General features: G+C 43.1%; 2 protein-coding genes across 2 annotated transcripts in view; one reads left to right on the forward strand and one right to left on the reverse strand.

The window, feature by feature from the left end:
* Positions 1-23522, reverse strand: part of LOC126565520 (transmembrane protein 242) — a 479972-nt gene that overhangs the window by 318350 nt on the left and 138100 nt on the right. The window lies entirely within an intron of this gene.
* LOC126565936 (uncharacterized) overlaps positions 1-23522 on the forward strand; it is a 111703-nt gene that overhangs the window by 49622 nt on the left and 38559 nt on the right. Inside the window, exons 5-6 of the mRNA XM_050223136.1 lie at positions 18396-18518; positions 22134-22280. Of these exons, the coding sequence (XP_050079093.1) occupies positions 18396-18518; positions 22134-22280 (270 nt within the window). The remainder of the gene's footprint in view (positions 1-18395; positions 18519-22133; positions 22281-23522) is intronic.

Here is a 23522-nt window from a genome sequence, read left to right on the forward strand (position 1 = left end):
TTTAATTGGACATAGTGTGAAAACAATTTCCTATAATATGATGATTCTTCACACATCATTGTAACATGCTTTATTAGTGATTAGTAATTAGAAGTGTTATTTACACTGTTTGTTGCACTGTACATTGTTTATAATTATTTAATTTGTTTCTAAAATTTGAATATTTGGGCCTTGCATGACTTCAGTCAATTTTTTTTGTATGAATTTTGACGTTTGTTAATTGGAATCATTTTGGTAATATTTGTCAATTCGAAGATTTGAGTTCAACTACTTTAAATTGAACAGCTCGTCGCATCAAACGAATCGAACATCCATTCGGTGTCTTACATCTTTCAGGGATCCCGTTCACAAAATCATGAGCATCGCCAAGTGTTTAGACAACATAGTTGCTCACCGATGGTCCCACCATCGTGTACCGGTTTCCGCAGCGGCGACAAATAAATAGAAACCACAATCGAAATGCTCCTGCGGCAGTAACGTTTAATTGAAATATTAGCATTCCGGCGCGATTTCGGCCGACCGGGGGCGGCCGGGGCGTGTACGTCAATCGACCGGAAATGTTGACAGAGCCACTCTTCGCATGCTCGGTGTGTTCGGCTAGGGTTTACCAAAATTGGACAAATCAACAATGCTTGGAATCGTGGTCGGATCGCGGTTGCCACTTCCCCTACTCGGTATGCGTGATGTTGTTGTTGTTGTTTCATGCTTACTGCTTTTATGTCTCGTTTTTTTGGGGGGTTTGAACAGACCTGCTAACGGGCTGTCCTTCCTTTGCTGTTTTCTGGTTTTGCGTGCGAAGGTTTCGTTTGATAGGGTTAGTTTTCAAGTTCGATGGATTAGACGGTTGCAAACTACCCTTCCATTAATCTCTGGGACGGTTGCGAGCGGGTTTAAGTGAATTTAGTGCCCAAGGAAGGATGTTTCAAGAGGTGTAGGTGTTTGTTTTGTACGCTAAGTTCGATTAAATATTGCTGTTTGTTTTGCATTTGAGAACTTAACGAATGTTTTCTTCAAATAATCGCAGGCGTTTGGCAGATATCAGGTTGTGAATGGGGCTTTTTGGCATCATTGTCTCAAAGTTGTAATATTAAATTTATACAATGAATGATGCTTAACCTTCTAATTAGCACCTTTACTGTTATGACGCATGATCTTAAGTCTGTTTTTGGTATTTATTTTGTCTGCATATCTTCAAGTTGTGATTGATTTGAAGATGTTTCATGCTTTGAGCTACTTAAATTATATTTCTTGAATTGTCGGACACAATATTCGTAATAGAATGAAATTATACATTATTAGACTTGGAAAAAATATGCGTTTGTACATAAGCCTAGTAAATGTATGTAAGTTCGTTAAAGAATTTCAAACAATTACACACAATTTTTATTAAGTGTTGTGCGACCTAGTCGTGATTTGCTTTAATATCCTACACATACTATTTTCGCCAAGAAAATAAACACTAAAAAAATCTGCTTGGTGACAACAACACGCTCCACGAAAAGTCCTCAATGTGGCCGTTGTCACATTCGAATGGTAACGGGCAAGTTGTCGTGTAGCGTTTCATGTTTCGCGTGCTTTATCTCAATCAATCTGTGTCTCGGCCGAACACATGTAAGGTTTGGCAACGAATGATCTCGTGCACTACTGTGATAATACGTCACGGTGGAAAAGCAGCAGCAGCAGCAACTGGTAATGGGATTTCTCGTGCGTGACATCCTTGCTTCCCGAACCACCCGTGTTCAATATCGCGACAAAAATCTGAGGACAAAAACAAAAAATGCAGACAACCCAGACAGGTGATAGCTTCCGTGGCACGGGTTAACGTTTCCCCGTATTGAGTTACGCTGTGTTGTTTAATAAAACGCAAAGAGGCAGATTTTTTTTGTTCAATTTTTCTCAATTTCTTCGCAGCAAGTCAGTGGTTGTTTGCGTACACTCGATTGAAAGCAATCGAGCGAGCAACACTCTAGTGGTGAAAGCTGAAAGATATGTTTTGACGCCACGCACAGGGGGACGATATTTTATTTTTACGTACCTTTAAGAAGACAAATTGACGGACGGAGATTTGTGTTTCGATTGAGCCGGCCGGTTAAAACGTCGCCAAACATGCCTCATTTTGGCGGGGGTTGGCTTTCGTCTCGTGTGCTAATCGTTCAAATAAATTTCAATCATAAATAAAGATTTCTTAGTGCATGAGTAAATGCTGTTTGCTTAGCCCTTGAGAGCAGCCGAAACCGTTCAGACGCGGAAAGGTTCTTGAGGTTAAAAATAATCCGTTTTAAAGCCACTTCCAATCTGTTCAACTTGACATTTAGCATATTTTGTGTGTGTGTGTGTGTGCGTAAAGATTGTAATTTGATCATATAATGGAACCGTCTGGTGGTAGATGCGACTGGGATTCAAATCCTATTTGGACCGTACCCCATAGTGAGGATTTAACTATTTAACTACATGACATTAGCAAGTCTAGCAGGCCAATCGATAGCAGGCGAGACCTGGAAGGTCATTATGCCAAGAAGAAGGATGACCGTTAAGGCGCTAGTCGTCACACAGCAGGACTGAGTTTCGAATCCTGTCCGTCCTGCCTGTATGATGAACTAAATATCCAACTGAGTCAAATCAAGTCGAGGAAGCCAGAAATGGCGAGCTCTTATAGAGGCAAACTTGAGGCAAATAGAACTTTGAGGCATCTAAAAAAGCCTATAACTCATCTTAAAAATTGTACATAAACCACGATATCAACTATATTCCTCCAAACCTATCCAAAACCAATCCTCGTGCAAAGTCTTGTTTTGTCTGACGTTGCCCTTCCAGCAGACATTTTTCAACATTTGTGCCTTTTGTGGTTCACTTTTGGCATCCATTCCTTCCCACAGGTATGTTGGTCGCACCAGAAAAAAAAACCGGCATTGTTTTGCATTCATGTGTTTGCAAATTTCGTCGCATATTTCATTTTTATTGCAAATTACACCGGGACAACATCGTGCCCAGCAATGTAGCACAAACAAACGTTGCTGAATTGATGCTGTCGCAAAAGATTGTGTAATGTTGTCGGGGAAGAGCAACCGGCGAGGAACTGTTTGTGTGTGCCGTGTCAGACAAATAAACACCCATCTGAAGTGTTTGCGAAATGGCAGGATACAAATTGTTTCCATTTTTGGGTGTGGATTATTTGCCTCGTGGTTAATGTGGTGGGAATCCTTTTGGCAGCATCTGATAGTTAGTCATTTAACGCATCTTGTTCTTACTGTTGACTTAAAGACCTGCTATGTCAAGCCGGATCTGAAGGCTTAAGAGACATATTGATATCAAGATAAGGTCTAGATGGGTTTGATTTCTGGTCTTTGCATGTAAAGACCGGCGTCGCTTAAATAAATCTTCATGAAGAACTTTATTGTAGTCGGTGTAAGCAAAACACAAGTGAGGATATTTTAATTTCGAGAACTGCATGTCACGTTAGAGGGTTTCTTGGAATAAAAAGAATGCATTTAACTAAATCCCATTTCTTTCTGCCCATCGAAATAAATGAATACAAACAATGTGTGCGTTAGCTGCACTAAAAAAGGAATCCATCAAACAGCTCAAACGGCGTTTTGAGTACTTTGTGTACGCCCAGACCCATTTGTGGTGCGTGTCTAGTCATATGTGAAGTTTACAGACATCGCTGTCTTCACCAAGCCTCTTGCCGATGCACGTCCGCATTTCGCAGACGTTACACCAACAACAGTCAGCAACACCTCCAGCACACACACCCGAAACATGTTCCCTCGTTAGCGTACAGCATTTGATTCTATCACTCATCGTACTGACCATTTCGATGACTTATGAACTTCGGGACTTCCATCCTCCCGGGGGAAGTCTATTTCTGGGCGCGTGCGTAAAGCCGCTGCGTGCCGTTACGCGGTTCGTAAGTGCAATGCTGCGCGTCAGCTTTACCATCACCTTCGCTACCGATATTGCAACAGTGGTCTTTCTGATGGAGAAACGAAAGAAACCGATCCACCAGCGAGCTAATCGCTATTCGAACCGGAAAGCGCACACTGAAGACGTGACGTGGCGTGAGGTTTGCGTGTTCGCTTGTTCGTTAACGTCATTGCGCAACGTCGGGGGGGGGGGGGGGGGGGGTGGGGTGTAGGCACTCCCGGAGGGTCTTAGAAAGGGAACCCGGTGGGTTGTCACAGAACTATCGATCTAGGTGCGTTTGGTCAAGCGTTTCCAAGCAGCTGTTTCAACAACTCATACGCTCGCGTGCGTTTTGTTTCATTTTGGGCACCGTAAGTGTCGTAATATGTGGGTCATGCTAAGGGGTGGGTTTGCGATTAGGGAAGAGAACCGTGCCGGTAAGGTAGAGACAGTTAAACTCCCGGCTGTGTCGCAATCGGGTAGGATAGGGACAATAAATTAGACTAAATTCTAGGAAATCCCTCAAGTGTCATAAATGATGTGCTTGCGTTGACTTACGGCTTTCTTCTCTCGTGCTCTCGAGCACCCCAGATAGTAGAAGAATCTGTCCTCAACTCATTGTCATCCAAGTGGTATTTAGGAGGAAGCAATCTTGTCCCCTCCGCAAAGTGTTGAGCGAAGCGGTGTTTGGAAAGCATCACCATTTAATCTTCGTTTGTACAATCCCACCGAAGCATGGGAATGCCTGAGCCCGTCATCGTAGTTTTTTTTTGTTTAAATTTTAACTTTCACTTGATTTATTGCGGATAAGTTTTATCTTTTGGAATGTTGAGATGCGATGAAATTATAAATCTTTGTTTATTTGAAGTGTGTCACTCAAAAAGAGAATTTTAAATGTTTAATAGCGATGCAGCAGACCTGAGACCAGTTTGAGAACAAGAATATGTAACGAGTTAATATAACCAAATTTTGTAATACCTTTTTCATACTTGCCCTTCTATTGCGTTTCCAAATCGTTTTAGTAGAACAAACAACAACCTGTTGGGATGTTCAATTAACGGTTGCATTTCGTGCGAACGATAATGTTTGGCCAATCAATTTATTTTGATTAGTGTCTCTCTACCGTTGGCGATCGAAAATTGTAGCCGCCGATGAAGTATCCGGATCGGATCGGAATTGAGACTGGCCGGACGAAAGCAAGCTCTAACTCTGTTGTGTTGTCGCCCCAATGCTCATGCACGATGTTTTCCATTAGCTCTTAAAGAATCGGTCCTGGGGCAATATGGTTGAAGGCCAGGCTACCAGAGCACTTGCTCATACGTAATGGCGATTTTGTGTAATCTAGAAAGCTTTTACATGCAGTTCGTCTTGGGATATGGAATGCCCCGAGCAGTTGCAACATTTTGTGCTGGTTTAGCAAGAAAACTTGGGCAATGCACAAGGGTTTTAAATATATGCAGGAGTTGGGGATGGTTACCTTAAATGGAGGAAATTGCAAAAAACTGTTAATACTAGTCAATTATTGCACATATCAAGTCTCCAAGTCTTACAGAACTTCTCTTTCTGTTATTCTTCTTGACCGAACGACCTTCTCTAGGTCACGCCTGCCCTCTAATGGCTTATTGTTGAAACCACTTAATTGGACCTAAGTCCAGTTGTGAGACGCTGTTGTCCCCTCACAACTGTAGCCGAAGCGCTCGATCGACTTAAACATGTATTTTATTCAAAAGAATGCTCAACTGCGATAATCGTGTTTTAAGAATGGCTGCATCCCGAAATTGGGTTGAACTGTGACATAGACTGACAAGGAAAACCTGTATAAAACGAGCCTTACCTTACAAAATCAAATTATCAATACTTTCTGTTACACAGATTCCTCTTTTTTTACACCACTGTACCACGTGGTAAGTTCGTACGTTCCAAAGATCTGAAGCAGTGATTTGATGTCCACTTGCCTTCAGTATGTTGCCCATTAAGCAATGCACAGAACGGTACAGCTAGGGAGAGCCATTTTAAACTGTTCAACATCCAGTCGGTGACTTTCGGGATGCGATAGTATCTTCGGGCAAGTTTACCGGTTTTGCCGGCACCAGCTTCGAATACACCGAGTACAACTATTTCTTGTTCTGCTGCGTAAGACCCTTTCTCTCGGATTGCGTTTGGCGCAAAAATGATAAGAAGGCCCCCTTCACTCGAATAGCAAGTAAACAGCTGTGTCCGCTGCAGGCTACAAGTGAACAGTGGTCAGTTATTTTCAGGTCCTTTCAATGCGCCCAGGTTGCAACTACAGGTTTCTGCAGTAAAAAAAACAAAACCGACAATGAACTGCAAATGTTGATTTCGTGGAGCCCTCAAGATCTTGTCCTCTAGGTTTGAGTTTAATTTGTACTCATGTCTGCATTTTTGTGTCCTCAGGAGTGGTATGGTTGGGTGAAGTAGCACCATAGGACAGGTAGTCTGATGTGTATCCGGTTAGCAGGGATCCGGGCGTTGAAACTGTACTTTAAATTCCCTTAGAACTTGGTGAGAGGTTTTCACGGCGTAAATATTTTTAGGAGAACATAATTCAGACAGCAACTTTAGGTTAAGATACGCAAAGTATTAGATCGATTCTAGAGTTAAGTAAATGGAATTTAAAGACATATTTCTATTTTTATTTTGATACCTCACCCTGACAACACAATAACTCGAACGTTGTTCCAAAATCTAAAATCAATCACGAGCAAATTCTTCGTCACCTCCAGCTACTGTCAGATAAATGGATGAAGCACACATTTTTAATTACCAAAGAGCTCGCGTAATAAATCGCTGCCTACAATCAGCGCACACAGTATTTAGCTTAGCTGGCAAAAAAGACTAAAACCCAAGACAAAATAAAACCAAACATGATCTGTTTTGTTGACAAACGGGGGGTGCACACGATATGCCGTTCTTACCGTTTTAGCGCTAGAAGGAACGCTCTTTCTCCCGTCCGTGGTGCCGTTAGCGATTAATCTTCCAGCATTTAGAGAATGGCGCCAACGGGCGGATGAGATGTTGCGATGAGTCACTGGAAGTCCGTGTACATCCTTCTTTCGGTCAACATTTCTTATGGCTATAATTTGGATGAATAGATGGACGGATTAGTGGCCAGTATGGGTTAAAGGAAATGGTTCCCCCAGCCGTAGAATAGCTGTCCCCCATTAAACGCCCATTATGATAGCCCAAAACAACATTCGATGGGTTCGATTCTCGTCTGCGGTGTTGGTTCCGGTTAGGATGAACCCTCTCTGGTCTTTGTGCATGCGTTCGGGGGGCAAACTTGGAAGATGGTTGCGTGCTGTGCCTTAATGTGGAAGGATTTAATTAATTTCTTTCTTCGCGTCTTTCGCACACAGCATGTCTCTGCTTGTCCCCGGTAACCCTTCGTATATGTGTGCCTGTGCGATGCTGCGAGACATAAATAGAACAGGCTCTCCAGGCCGATCGTGACGAACCAGAAGGAAGATATTTAGCAAACGGAAGAAACATCACACACCGGGGGCCTCACGAACAGTGTTAGTCACGAGATATTTTTGTGTACGGTAAGCAGTGTCAGCAAGCTGCAATCTGTGTGACGTAAATTGCAACCAATTGGGCCTGTCTTGATGAGTGGAGGAGCATAATACTTTATTTATTTTGAGACGCAGCGCACTTACATCATTATTAGTGGGAAACAAACCGTAATGGGTTCGTCTTCAGCTGGAGTTATAAATATGTATAGCTCCCGTTAGACTTAAAGAGCTACGAATTCAGCAGGGAAAAAGCTTACTAAATGCTGATGTTGAGTAAAGCTATTGTGCGTAGTTGTCCGTCAAATTTTTGCATGTCAAAAGCACTTTATTTTGACATCGATCGGACTTTCCGTGTATCAGAGCAAAATGTTAAGCAGGTACTGTGTCGGTGCCATGAAAACTTTGCCGTCTCTCTGTCCAGTGACAACCGCAGTGACGGGAAATAGATACAGTATGGTAATCTTTCATCCAGTGATAATGAATATTAATGTCATTCCGTTGTTATTTATGGTGATCATCGTCGATGTGGTGGGCGCATCGAATTTCTGCTGGACACAGCTGTCCCCAAGGAGTGCTTAAATAATTAAAGCATGTTCAATATTGAAGCAACATCATTCGTTGTGTTTGTGACAGGTGTTGGTGATTGGTCCCTTAGTGGATGTACAGTTATTGGGTGAGATATCCATTTCAGTACTTATGGTTATGAATTTGTAATATAAAAGTTGAATGTTATTAAATATGAACGATTTATCATCTAAATAACTTCCTCATTTCTTCGTACATCCACTTTCGCCGAGATAGACGAAACTTCCAGAACAAACCTGGTGCCAAGTGGTCGCAGCAATCAACCTGCGCATAACTTCATCTGCAAACTGAATGGTACCATTATGCGATGAGAATCAGGTTTTTCCGAATCTTTGAAATGAAAAATAAAAAGAAAACATAAACCATTGGACGATCTTTTGCACCTACCCGGGTTTGTGCAGTTTTCGAGCTGGGAAAGTGAGAGGTTGCGTTTCTTGCGGTCCGTTTCGGCTCGTTTCTCTAACCCGCGAACCAACCCCGGCGTCCCCGACGTTGAAGGTGCGGGATACTGTTGCACTGGGACATGGGGCTGAAAATAGCACATATCCCAATCGTTGGAAGAAGCATAGACTAGGTCGACATAGAGCCGACAACAACATGTTCTAAAAGCGGGACAATTTTTCACACATCCTCTGAGAGTTGGCTGCGTGATTCGAAGCCGCCGGTTGGAGAGTTTGGATTTAGCAGGACCGAGGAGAAAGTCTGGAAGAGAAAACTCTGTTATTGCTTTTTTTGCGAAAAAGAGTTATCCGTACGTCAAAGAGTTCAAACCTCACAATTGATATCCTTCTTTGTATGCTTTATGGAAGAGATAAATGCAATCGTGTACCTTTCGATACTTTTGCTCATTACAAACACCGACTGTTAGTTTTTTTAGATCCCAAAAATGTAGGTCTTGAAGTTTTGTCCTTCATCTTGCCACTGCACTCTGCACCCTGTCATATGTAGGACGGGAAGTAATGTTATTAGCTAACCTGGAAAGGGTCTGGGACTGGTATGTTGTAGACTTGTCGCTTGTTCAATGCCATGCAACGCACGCTGCTTTGTTGGTTCGACTACTTACCATCAAAATCATGACAACGGCAACAGAAGATGGCGTCGATGATGGTACCGTTTGGCATTTGCCAGAGTGGTAGCAGAAGTGAAGATGAGATCATATCAGAAAATAAGCCGGCATGAGTAAGAGGTTTTTTGCCCTTTCGTCCGAAACCGTCGACAGTATTTTTATTTTTTTAATGTGCCTAGCCAGCCGAATCCAATCCCATCATCTGTCGTGCTCTAGTTGTGCTTGATACTGTTTGATCGGGTGTGTGTGATAACACACCGTGCATGCCGAAATTGATCGTCTCAATATCGGTCAGTCGCGTGAAGCAGAGTGGTGTTTTTTTTAGGAAATTAAGTAAGGTAGAGTAAAAGGTGGGAAATGTCCTAATTATTCTTCTCATTATTATGAACTATTCATGAGAAAATGGTGAACTGAAAGTGGTGCTAATGGTAGTAATAAAAATGAATTTTCCATGTCTATAACCATTTCTTCCGTATTCATAAAGATGATATGAATATTATTAGACTGAAGTCATTTAAATTAAAGAACAGACATTAAAAACACAATCGACGAAATGTTGCTGGTTTTGTTAGCCAAAGTTATCTACCAATCTATGAATTTATTCATACTTTATTATTAAAATTGTGTTACTACAACTATTCCTTTCAAGCTTTGTACACATCGTGCAACTATTTGGACAATCTGTCGAGTGGAACCTTCATTCTTACCCACGGAAACATTCGATGTCATAAATCCGTTTTTCTTTTCACAGCTCACAACCCAGCCAACGATTCCTAAGAAATGCTACCTTTAAGCATTAAATTAAATGCCGAGTGGATACCGATTTCCTTCTACGCGCGCGCGCGTTAAAATCAATTAATTTACCAGTTGTGAGTGGGCCAGCGAGCTCAGTGTACGAGATAATTAACACCGAACCAAACCAACTGGCCTGTTTGTTGTTGACACTTTGGACGGTTGCAGACAGATGGCTCGTTTCGTTGGCGTGGCGTAAAACTTATCCTCGCCATTTCATTGCCATTTTCGGTTGGCCGGTGTTTGGCAATTAACTAGCCGGAAAAAGTAACTGAAACATTCTCACCGTTTGTTTGTGGGTCCAGCCCGGGGTCGACCTTTGGGCACCGCAAAGAGCTCTTGGAATTTCGTCGAACGCTGCTGAGTTACGGGCATCGGAAGAGTAGTCCTAAACGCTTCGGTCCCCGTTGGTGGGTACAACAAAAGCTACCTTGGGATTAGTCTAAAGCAAGTGAAAGAGTTAAGTCTACGTGACAGTGTGTCACCTCCAATGTCAGGATAAAACGAGCGCTAATTAGCCTGCCGCATGCAGCGCTGTAGTGTACCACGGTGTTAAACCATCACACAGAATGACGTCTTCGTTAGCGTAAAGTGTACCATCGTAGATATCAGTGGTGAAACTGTTTGGCGGCCCCCCTCCCGATAAGCGTGTGCGGCTGCAGTGTTTTATTTATGTGCCGGACAGTTCAATGAGTTGGATATTGGATCGACGGTGCTGGGGCTGGGAAGAACATCGGTGGTAGCAGTGGCAGTAGCAGTGGTACAGGAAACAATAATCCCACCATGGGAGCACACGGTTCGAAGGAGAAGCTGAGCCGGTCAGCTTCGGAGCGCTACGTTCACACGCAGGTCATCGAGCGGGAACGGTTCGGCAGTTTCGGCAAACGTAGCCGGGGAGGTAAGTTAAGGCAAAGTGGATTGAAAGCTAGTACCAGGCGCAACTGCAACAAGAGTTAGCAAAAGAACTAAGGTCGGATGCAACATCATAAAGTCGGGCGAGTTGGTTGAAAACAGTTTTATTACATCAGTACGAAGTATGTAGCGAGCCAGACCACTGTTCGAACTATGCGAGGGCAACCGCACGGTAGGGTGGGTGTCTTGGTGGAAAATTTGCATACAAAACAATTGGCCGGAAAGTAGCTGATAAATTTATCCCTCTTTGTTTTGCGTTGGAAACATGTTTGCAGAATTCCTTTCTTTGGCAGCGTTCGTGGATTGTTTGGTGGAAGATTTGTGACCATCCACGTCTGGTGGATTCATTTCCTCTTACATTGTAAGGATCTTTCGTTCGATTTGTTTTACTATTGGGCAGATATTTAAATGCTTAAATTAAGCTTCTTTTCGGGGCGGCCCTGTGGTATAGGTGACAGCAGCGCCGGCCTTCATACGGCCGGGCCAGGGTTCAAATCCCATTCGGGCCGCGTCCCCCCGTGGTGAAGACTTGACTATCCAATTACGTGGTATCGGCAGTCTAGTAAGCCATTTTCGATGGCCGGCATCACCTTAGAGTTCGTTAAGCCAAGATGAAAATTCAGCTTCTTTGGATGTGAAAATAGGGTCTACCGATTGTGAATTCATTTCAGATGTATATTGAATGATTTACTTTTACCACAGGATATTTCAAATATTTCTTAAGAATTAAAGAGAATTTCATTTCATTTCATGTATTTCATATGTTTGCCCTTGGCTATAAAAGTAGTTTATATCTAATCTTAAACTAAACTAAGACAAAAAAAGAAAACAAAACAGAAAATAGGGAAGTGAAGGGAAGACTAGGAAGTGGATAACAACTGGGAACGGAAAGAAAGTTGGGATATGTTAAAACTAAAGTGATGGAACGAGGAATTAAACGTTTTGATGGCAATAAGTAGGGGATCTTTACGGCCCACCGCAGTGCGACGTAAGCCAACAAAAATTGGGAGACGATTTCGAAGGGTGCGGGAGGGAACATATTGAGTGATTTGCATGAGCAAAGCAGGGGCATCGATGCAAACAAGGAGAAGTGCGGCAACAACATGAGGATTGGGAAATAGAACGGTGATCTTCAAGCGACGCAAGACCAAGCATCCGGCATCTGTTCTCGTAACAGGGCAGAGCCGAGGATCGATCGCCAAGAATTTTCCGGAGAGCAAACCTGGTGAAGAACCTCTGCACCCGCTCTATTCGATCAATGTGGATTCTTGCCGACGGGGACCAGATAACCGAGCCATACTCCAGCATCGATCTGACCAGTGAACAGGACAAAATCTTCAAACAACAAGCATCGGAGAAGTCACGGGCCACACGTTTAAGTACACCAGGAGTCCTCCTCGACTTGCTGATTATGGAGTCAATCTGGTGTGAGAAAGTGAGCCCCTTGTCGAGCAAGATGCCCAAGTCCTTGACGTCCGAAACACGATCAACCAGAACCTGGTCTAGGGAATAAGGATGAACAAAAGGGGTGCGAGACCGGGTAAACGTAATAACACTACATTTTGTCGGACAGAGGGAAAGACGGTTGTGAATACACCGTGCACAAAAACGGTCAAGGATAGATTGAAAAACAACACAGTCAGGAGGAGAGAACATAGGATAGAAGATTTTTAAGTCGTCAGCAAAACAGAGGAAATAGTCGGGTGGTAAGATATTACTGACATCATTGATATACAAATCTAATAACAGTGGACTTAAGACACTTCCTCGAGGTACGCCTGATCCTGAAGGAAAAGGAGAAGAAAAGGATCCTTTCAACGAGACTCGATAACTATGGTTACACAGGAAAGAACGGAACCAGGCAAGTAAGGGGATATGGATGCTAAAACAGGATAATTTGGATTCGAGGAGTGAGTGTGGGATACGATCAAAGGCAGATTTTAAATCTGTGTAAACGACCTCAACAAGATCATGAGTAACATACAGAAGATAGGAATGGAGAATTGTTTCAAACACTTTGGCTATTGCTCATAATATGGAAATGCCTCGATAATTAACGACTGACGAGTTATTGCCTTTTTGATGTATAGGAATAAGCCAAGCAAATTTCCACAAGGAAGAAAAACAGAACTTACACAAAGACAAGAGGAATAGTTTTCTAAGAAGAGGAACAAACGTTGCACTGGACTTTTTTAGTACAGATGCAGGAATTCCGTCTGGTTCGGGCCTATAAGACATTTTGAGCGAGTTTAGGGCATTGAGGGCGGATATTTCATCGATGATGCTGGAGAAGTAACTCGGTAGATCAACCGGAGCATGAGCATCGTTAGATAATGAGGTTGAGGACAATTCGCCCAGACTCCTAGAAAACTTGCTGGCGAAATGCTCTGCGAAGAGGGGACAGATGTCGGCGGCATTGTCAGCAGTTGAAGATCCAGTTTTTTGTGGAGTTTTTAACATAGTAAAAACTCAACTGAAGTAAAGAGAATATCTTGCCCGATTGTAAATGCGGTATGCTGCCGTAGCATACTTAAAAATCTGGCGATGATAACCTGAGCTAGTGCGCCGGAGTTAACGAAGAGCCCGTCGTGCACCGAAGATTGCGCTGAAGATACTAGTGCGTCGAAGATTGCAAAAAAATTGCTTTACTATGAGTATTTCGATGACCAGTCAGCAGTAATCGAAGACATCAGAGCGAATTTGTAGTTTCCAAAACCTTTCGTTTGTAGAAGGGCGTAAAGTTTTTATAGTAAAAGCATAAATTTTTGGTTTCATCGATAAAGGGACGAGTCTTTTATAACTGCTGCTTCGCCAAAAGTCCCAATTAAATAAACAATTAAAAACATTTTCCAACATTACAGATCGTTATCGTTGCACTGTGCCAATGTTTCTTCGTCCATACTTCTTATGTCAAATTCCTTCAAGTCCACCGATCTGTAGCAAAAATTGGAAGTTAATAAAAAACTGGATACAAGCTTCATTTTTGCTATTGAAAAATCACTTTCTACAACTTGGTTGGTCTGGTTGAGCTTTTTTTTTAATGTCCGGAGGGTATGTTTAACCTGTAAAAGTCAGCCCTGATGGATGGATTTTGCCGTGTACCGTACTTTCCTCGATGTAAAGCCGTTCGTCACACCGCTCAAGGAGCAGTGAATGTGATATTTGTCTGTCAATTTTTTTGCTTGCGCCCATCAAGCAAAATCTTAACCCGCAGACAGTACCGCACCACACATGCGTGTGCGGCGAATGAACAGCCTCAAAAGATGGCAAGATGATGGTAGAAGAGCGTGTACAAGTGCAAAATTCCAATCATCGATCAGAGGACGCTCATTGACTGGCCTTCGGAGTTGGTATTGCGGGTTGGTTTGAGTTTTGGTTGCGCCGCAAAAAAGGAGGATCGTTTTTATGCAAGTTTCTCCCGTTTCTCGGCATCGGTGAATGGTGTGTCTGGTGTGGTCGACACTCGTCATATACGAACGTCGAACGTGTATGCTCCAGATGCATAAAAATTATAATTCATTTACACGCCATTTGCGCTATGGCACGGTGCAGTGAGAGTTGCAAAAAAAAAAGTGTAACTTTGTATGCTGCACCGCCAACGATGATGTGTGGGATTGTGCACCGAAATCAAAGCTGTGAAAATGCAAAACTAAACATATAATTCATTGTGCAGTACAGAGAGAGAGAAAGAGGACAAAAACGCCAACACAAAATCACGAGAGGATGGAAGCAAACCAAGTACATATTCACAGACACAGTTGTTAGGCTGAGTGTAAGGCCAACCTGAAACCTGGAAAGGTAAAATCAGAGACGTGCAGATACGAGATTTTTTGTCCGTTTTGATTCGCGAAAAGCGAGAGCGCGTATGCTTTAATAAACGTCAATTATGCAAATTCATTTCCAGCCAATTTGTGCGCCTGGGAGTCCATCGTCAGGTGAGTGATGGTGGGATGTGATGCAAAAAAAAAGGCATTTCAACGACACGGTAGCATCAGTGGTCGTCTGGCTCTCGCACCTTCAACCAAACAATCCCTTCGTTGACTTTGGACTACTTTTGTTACTGAGACCCGAAGCGGTTTGGGTCGATTTTGAAATTGCTCTTGTTAGTGCAATTAAGCTGGGAGGAAAGCAAGTTTAATCGTGTACATCCATGTCACTCTCGACGCCCGCGAAAAGGGTTACGCTTCAAAGTTCATAATCGAGTTCAGAAGGTGCAATCTAATAAAGATCAGGTGAGGAGAATGTAGTTTTCTCTGTTGTGAACATCTTTTGTTGAAGTGGTGCGTGTGAACGTGAGCGCTTTTTGAGGTGTCGATAAGAATGGGAGTTTTTTCTTATCAATGCATCAACCAATTTAGCTCTTCCAATGTACCGAATGAAACCAGAATTTCGTACAGCTGTTTAAGATGTAGTAATTCTTCAAGTTTATTTATATTACAATAGATCCAACAAGATTAGTTTTAAAATAAATTTGACTGGAGACGATCTCCAGTCAGATTGTGATTTGTTGTAATCTCATCTCAAGTAGGATTTTTTGTGACCAAAACTTATAAGACAATCAGAGGATTCAGTTAACCCATGGCATATAACATTCACCAAAGAATTGAATCTTAAAATAGAAACACAATCAGGAGCTAGACGAGTTTCTGTAGCTCAAGCGTAATCTACTTCAGTCTTTTCCGATCAATATCATTAATCCACACCCAACTCTTGAACAAATCCTTCAACTCGAGAAACCACATGTTTTCCGAGCTCTTAATCAAACTCGCGCCACATTGATAGCAGTAAATTGGAACTTGTCCTTCTGCACATTTCGGTAGCAATGTGACGCCTTTTACCAGTAGCACACCATATCGCGGAATTCATGTCATTGCCACCCGCACTATCGCAAACGTCCTGCCAAAAGTACATTTCCATATCACTCACCGCACTTACGTACAGGCTGCGCCAAGCGTTACAAGCGAGCGTTCGATACACACACACAGAATCGGACGCTGAAACTCCCCCGTTTTGGAGCATTTGGAGCTTGGCGTCGTATTGATTAGCAATTAAAGTGAAACCCAAGCGGAGCGCTAGCTCGGGAAGTAGTGAAGATGCCGGTGCCGTAGGCTATAATTATGTGATGTCGGTGAGGTTGAGCCTCATGTCTTGTGACGAACCCGGGACTCGCAACACCTTCTCCAAGCGTCTTTAATTACCGGTTTCGAGCGCAGTCTTGGTGGTGGGCCTTGGCCGCGGGTGAGTGTAGGAGATAGGCAGAGCTATGGAGACCAGCCCAATGAGCAAACCAGCTGGTTGGGAACGGTAGCAGTACGCAAAATGTGCCAATTGGAGCTTTCTAGCAGATGATATGGCTCGAAACACAACTTCCAGTCGCCTGTCCAGTGTGCAAATATTTGACCGTAAAACCCTAACGCAAGGAACCATTTAATTACATCCTTTTGGGAAAACTGGAATAATGGAAGCGGATAAATATGTGCATGTATTTTCCGGACAAACCACTTCCATCTAATCGAGGGATTTACCTTGAGCGAATTCCAATTTCGAATAGGCAAACAGGCTCACATACTTTGGGACAAAAGTAGCGCATTAAATTATCATTTCACTTGACCTTTTTGACCAACTGTTGAACGAAAAATATATTAGAAATGACCTTGATTAGTATAAATGAATAAATGTCGCCGAATCTTTAATTAAAATCGTTGATAAAAAGTCAACCTCAGGTTCATTTCAATTACCAAAAAGTGTTAAAAAACTAATTTTCACGCCTAATGCTTCGGTCAACCCTTTGCAAGCCCACATCTGGAACTCTGCTCCACTGCTTGGGGTTTGTGTCGCAGCGGCAAGCAATTAGAATAATCTTAAAGCCCACCCCGTTTGCTCTGTTAGGGTGCCAAGGTGACGATTTCCGGCAACAATGGACACGATGGGAATAAAGTGGGTTTCCACGTCTTTGAACTCTACGCGGTGGTGGTAGCTGCTGTGTTGACCCCCTGAGGTCGGAGTGGAAAGTGGAATAAAATTAAATTGCATTAGTTCATTAAAGCGCTATTTTGATTCAATTGTGGTGGTTGTTACCCTGGTGCGTTACATTCGCATCCGTGTGTTGCTTTTGTTTTGGCTGTTTGTTGCTGATTGTATGTGGAACAATCGAGAAACTGCACCTAAACAAGCGCTGGGATCTCCTTATAGGGTTCGGCCGGTTTAGCTGTCATCCCACACAGTTGAGAGAATTTTCTAATAACTAGCGAGGGTGGATGGGTCAAATCTGCGCCGTACGGTTCGCGATTCGGTTCGGTAGGTCCGCCGTCGCCACGTTTAGCTTGACCAGTGTCTTGAGGTAAGCCCGATAGCATCGCCACTGGTTCAAAAAGTAATAAGCTCGTTATTTATTACGCCCTGTACGCCCAGAGTAAGGTCCAACTATCTCCTTCCGCCGTTCCCGTAGTGGTGAAACTGGTCGGAGAATGCGTCGGTGGTGTAGCGCCAAGTTGTTCGGATTATTTGGATGGTCTAATCGCTATGGGCATCGTGCCGTTGGTGGTAAGAAGCTAATAGATTGAGTAGTTCTGTGTTCAATCTCAGAAAAAAAAAGCTAACTCCACTAGAGCTATATCGTTACTGTGAAGGAATCCTAATGCCTTTAGAGCGACACAAGAGCTGCTCTTTGCCAACGCAAGCAAACCAACGTATGGTGTTTGGGTGTAAATTGTAGATCAAATAATGTGCCTTGTGCACGGTGTACAACGGGGGCTGACATGCGACCGCCATCGCGTGATCTTGAATTCTTGACATAACCTCAAAACGGATCCTCGCCAAGTCGCCCGCGCTTACACTTTGGCAGCGTGAGTGTCTGAGGCATTCAGCATCATCATGCTCAGTACAGTAGAAGCGCAACAAGATTTACACAAACCTCTAACCGATTGTCCTCATCTTTCGATGAAAGGTACACAGGGCAAGCTTGCGAATTAGGTTAGGGTCAGGAATAATTGTTCGGTCATCTACGAAGCTAAGGGAGAGGAGGAAAACTGAAGTATCGCATGACCAGATGTAAGATAGTGTCTGCTTGAGGACAACGCTGCGTACGACGATGCGTGCAGAGGAGCAAGTTTCCCAGGCCTTAAGGAATACTCGAATCACCTACAGAGAGACACCAATAAATTTGCAAATATCTAATCTGACAGTACAATGGAGAAGTTCTCGTTGGTGTTATTCCCCAAGAGATTGTCCTGGGGCACGATTATGTTAATACGGATCTTCGGATGGTAGGCTGGTTCCGCTGCTTAGCCCTATTAGTTTCGTTCCTGTGTATAATGGGAAAATAATATGTGTTTATTTATACGAGGGCAGAGAAATACGATTGGTGTGATGGTATCGGAAACCGCTGGTTCGTTGAATACAGCTGCTAGTTTAAATATCTAGTTGTACATTCATCTTTCTTTCAATTATTCTTGTCTTGTGAGGTTGGGAACAGCCTTGTGAAAAGTGTATCTTAAGTGTAGCGCGAGAATAATCAAGAGTAAATGTAAATATTACAAGCCACATTTTATACGTCTATTATATTCGTGTGTCTCTCTCTCTTTTTTCTTTCACCTGCTCTCCAGGACCAGCCAAAAAGCGAGATGTGCGCACAATTAATTCTTCATCCAGCGACCTGGGACCGCCGTCAAAGACGAATGGTGCACAACCGGCGCGCAGTAGTGCAGCCCGGGCAGCGGCCGCTTTGCGTAAGTAATATGCAAGATTCTTTGGGACAGCTTTCCCGTGACGGTCAACATCACCCCGACCCCGAGCACGAGTTGGTCACCTAGATTATTGTCAGTTTCCATTAGCCGAGATGGTTAGCGATGGCTAGATAGAGTCGGGGGGAAAACCCATCGGACCATCTCGGACCATTTCAACTTTCTTCCCCGTTGTCGTCGTAGTTGTTCTCTCCCGTCCACAGAAAATCCCATTTCCTGTAGCAGTATCATCAGGGTAGTTGCTGGTTTTTTTTTTCTTCATAAATTACGCTCATCCATTCAATCGCCGAGAGATGTTATGATGGTGAAGGTCCTGGTGATATGGTGGGAGGGACAGAGGGACCGGTTAAAAAGCAAATTTGCATCCACTCTCTTCGATGGCCCGAGAGGAATAAAATGGCACCCAGGGAGTTGTGTTGTATGCTGTGGCAGAGTGGCACATTGCCGCTCGACCTACAGCCAACCGAAGGCCAACTGGTTTTCTCTACCGTCGAAGATCAGGGCACGAGACTGCTGTGGCGGTAGGGGAAAGTTGCAATAATAATACCACCCGCTGTAGAAGGAACCATACCCATGAGAAGGCATGCCGGTTCTGGAACGCCGGTAGAATCATCGGGACAGCAATACGAACGGGTGAAGGAGGTTAAACTCAGGGCGAATTACTTTATGCTTTCCGGTTTAGTTTTTTCACCCATTCAGTGCACGACAAAAGCAGTGAGGGAATATTGTGTTGGCCCTTTGCCTGGTTCAGCGTTGTTGGCTGAAGTTTTGGTGTGTGTGTTTGGCCAATTCCGTTAGCACGGAGGGGTCGGTCAGCTGGTCGTTAGCTTGGCACATTTCACGCTCCACGAGACGCCATACTGTTCCTTGGTGGATTTCAAGTTCCAAGTGTTCCTCTCGCTCAAAGCCTGGACCTGGCGCTTCCGTAATACGGGTAGTTGCGAGAATCCAAATAGAGCACCACCGTGTGGGGTGCTTTCAGCTTGTCATAATGCATTCACCGAGCTAGGTGATGTATCTTTGGCCAGATAGGAAAACATGAAGCCCACAAGACGGATAGATTTCTTTTATACTCACAGAGAAAATGCACCTTTTTTTTTAGTGGGGCAAGTGAGCAGTGCCAGCTTGCACGATGACTTGGAAGGTAAAGGTAGAAGAACCAGCATCTATTGTATGTAGGTTGTGTGCAGCGGTGAGATGCAGAACATCTTTTTCTTTTCCATTCCGTACCACACCGAACGAGCATGCAACGATGAGGGAAGATCGGGGAGAAGCAGAAGAATGCACAATGCAAGAATTGCATCGGATTGCGTCGCAAATCGCAGAGGAAAATCGCTCCGGCTTGCATAACTATTTCTTCCCCATGCCTCATGAGCATGATGGGGTTTTTTCGTTCGCATATTGTTTGACCGGCATCTGTTTCCGTTTGCCGTGTGGAGTAAGGCAAGCGAACAGTCGGAGAAGAATAAGAAACACCCTGTGGATGGAATAGAATGAAAAATGCATTTTAAATTGGTGCTCGGTCGGTGATGCACTTTTCATCGCGCTACTTGGAACATGGAGTTTTATTTATTTGCTTATGTTAAGTGTACACTTTTTGAGGTTATTTCCGATAGCATTGATCTACGCATCTCATATTACAGGATGTTAAATGGTTCAATAATTAAAAATTAAAATCCTTTTCCTCAAGTATGGCAAACAACCTCACAGCAAACGAGCGTGTTTTCTCCTTTTTAGCTTTAATAATAACAACCCTGTTTAAGTAAGCTCGGTTGCAATATGGAGATAATGTGGTTAGAGGAAGTGAACGTGCTATAATTGCCGATGTGAAACACTTCCACCGGCCGAGATCGCTATTTACACGCTGCGTGCTTGTGTCTTGTTTAGTTTCGTTGATGTTTCGCCGACTTGGTCTAGCCGGTGGTGCACAGTTGATACATGATACCTGAATGGATGGAAGCCGAGATGAGCTAATGGCAAAAAACAGGTCCCATCGGGGCCAATCGTCACCATCAAGCGAGAATGTGTTCAGCGCACTGGAACTGTGAATGAAACAGTTTCGCGCTCCTCCGTCCATCGGTCCTCAGCGCAGTTCTGAGCGATAGAGTGGTTGGCAGAGAAAGGAAGCTCCATCTTGTTTGTTGTTGTATTGCTTGGTAGTGGTAGTTTTTGTTAAAGCTGTCAGGGAAGAGATCGTTTAGTTTCTGACCACCTGACGTCCAGCGGACAAACACATGTCACTGTAGCATTGGTCAATGGACAGTATGTTACACGGTAGGTTAGCTGGCAGGTGTATGGGGAAGGGATGTGTAATTTATTCATGATTTGATTTTCCCGCTCCATGTTGGTTTCTGGAGCAAAGCGAAATTGGCTCGACGAAGAGTTCCCAGTGTTTGTTTTACGCCCTTCGGGTTGCATTACTGCGAATCGAATTTTTATGCTCCATACTCTGGAGCTGTAGTAGAATTGAGAAACGATTGGGAGGCACTGTTACGAGGATGTTACAACTGTGAAGCGAGATACTACTGCATGTTTTTTTTTGCTTTTTGTTTATCCGATTTGGTTAGTCCGAAGATCTGACGCTATTGGACGAGTGTAGCGCTCTTATGACATTGGAGAAGACTGAATTATCGGGAATTGAATAGTCTGTAACTGTGCTTTCCTTCTACGGGAATGTAAACCATGCCGACCTGTAGACGAAGCAGCCGATCGTATCTGGTCGATAGTTTGTGTGTGTGTGATTCTGCCTATCACCGACGGTCTTTCCGTTCCGGACAGTCGCCGGAGGAAAAGTGTAATTGGGTCTGCATGGTGATTTGGCGCTTGATGGAGATGAAAACGAGATTTGATCTTAGCCCATATCTGATGCAGGTTTTGCCACTGTTACGGATGGTTTGGTCAGCGATCTGTAGCCTTCGGTTTTGATATTTGGGTTTTGCACATTAAGAGCTTGCATGCACAAATAAGAGCTTTAAAATCTGGATACATTGCAAATAATACAAGTCATACAACGCTAAATAAATGTCAAATGCTTTTAGTGCTGTAGGAGGAAATTACAGAAAATAAATTTTAGTCCCGGAAATGTACGACGTAAAATAAATTTTCGTTGATATTTCACGTAATAGTTTTGGCCTCTCTAGGACGATTCGTTACCGGAAGCACTGATTTATGAAGTAGAATTCACACTACAATTTAGACTCTCTACGGCTAGTCAATTTGAACAGAAATCCACTGTATCCGGTGTGGAAAATGAAAACGCAACGTGCAGCAAGCAGAAAGCGTTTCGGTATCTTTCCTAGCAACGTGTGCGCCTGAATGTATACTCGGTGCATTGCAAGAAGAAAATCACTTCAATGCAGAGGTGTCAAACTTATATCTATTTCGAGGAACTGTTTTAAGATTATTGCGCGATATTAAAATGGAAAAGCAACATTTGAATACTAATGATTTTATGAAAAGTTGTATACGAAGCAGTTCTTCACGATATTGTTTCCAAACGAATACTTTCCTATATGTGTTGACTTTACGCGTTCACGCTAACGAGTTTTACGCGACTGGTTTAACGTCTGTTTTTATTTGTTTGGTTTGCTCTATTCACAGAGAAACGTATATCTCCCAACATAACAAACGCCTCGATTCAGCTTGTGCCGGAGCAGCTGAAGGCATCGCCACCGTCGAAGCGCAATATGCTGCTGAAGCGGAACGGCACGGCCAATGGAACGCTACCTGCCAAGACACCGCTGAAAGGTAAGTGCAGTTTGATTGATGCAGATGCGAATGTAAGCGCCGCGATGTATGCAATGCAAAGTACACACCGCTTACACTGTATGGTATAAAGTTACGTTTGCCTGTTTTTTTCGTTGATTACAGAAAAGAAAATATTTGAGTTATTTTACATGCGCGATAGTCTCGTTAAAATGCTACGAAATCGGTCTTGTTAGCTTTTATTTTATTAAATTATTTACTTATATCATTATCGATTCTTTTGGGTGCTAGAAAAACGATCAATTTTGCAATCAGACAAAATACAAGCGAAAATGATAGTGAAACATTGCAAATCATTTGTCTTTGCATAACCTAAGCAATATTTTTAAAAATTCAATTAAATAAACTAAGACCAATTACGTTACAAACATTCCATAAAGCTCCAAAAACCCAACTTTAGTTCCATTTCTGGTGAAATTTCTGTTATCGTTAGCCTGTTTGCTTCACACTCAGATGGGGAAACAGCATGCAATAATCGGTCCAGTTAACTTTTAACTTTTATCAAACAGTTCACCGAGACGGTACCGCAGTAACAACCACGTTCGATATCAAATTTTGCGGTTGTGTAACAGTGTCATAATATTATTACCTTTCGGCCAGCGTCGTAAAATAGAAAATGAAATTGTACATCTCCGCACGGAAAGCAAAGCTTCCCCCCAAAACTAATGATTAGAGATTTTCTTTTTGTTTTTTTTTCTGTATACCCCTCGTTTGTGGTCTCCTCCGTTCGGTTCCCTTCGTTTTCTATGTGAAACAATCGGGGTTTTTTTTCTTTCTCCACCCAATATCACAGACTTGGGAACCGAAACCGCTTTATGGATCTTAAAGCGCACAATCACCCTTCGATTGACCTGCAATGCTGGAGTTAGATGTGTGTCCGTTTGGGGGATGTGGATGAACAATTGTGAAAGTAAGCAGAAGCAAAAGAAATTGCAAAAGATGTTCGCCAAAAAAAAGGAAGAACCAAAAATTGCATGACCCGCCAGTTACTTGAATTTCGCATCTCACACTCCAGCCAGCCGCTTCATTGCATATTATTGGCGGCACACTGGTTGCTGGTGTCGATGGTGCTGTGAATAAAACTAAGAAAGACAACGCGGAGAGAGTGAGGCGAATTTTGTTTTAAGACCGTCCGTTTTTTGCTCGTTGATGTTGCAATTTTTTGTGCTTTTTTTGTCGAACAAATCATCATGGATCGTTTGGTTTTAGTGAAAACGCTAGGTG

Source organism: Anopheles maculipalpis, chromosome 3RL (genome assembly GCF_943734695.1).
Source record: "Anopheles maculipalpis chromosome 3RL, idAnoMacuDA_375_x, whole genome shotgun sequence".
In the NCBI taxonomy this organism is placed as follows: domain Eukaryota; kingdom Metazoa; phylum Arthropoda; class Insecta; order Diptera; family Culicidae; genus Anopheles; species Anopheles maculipalpis.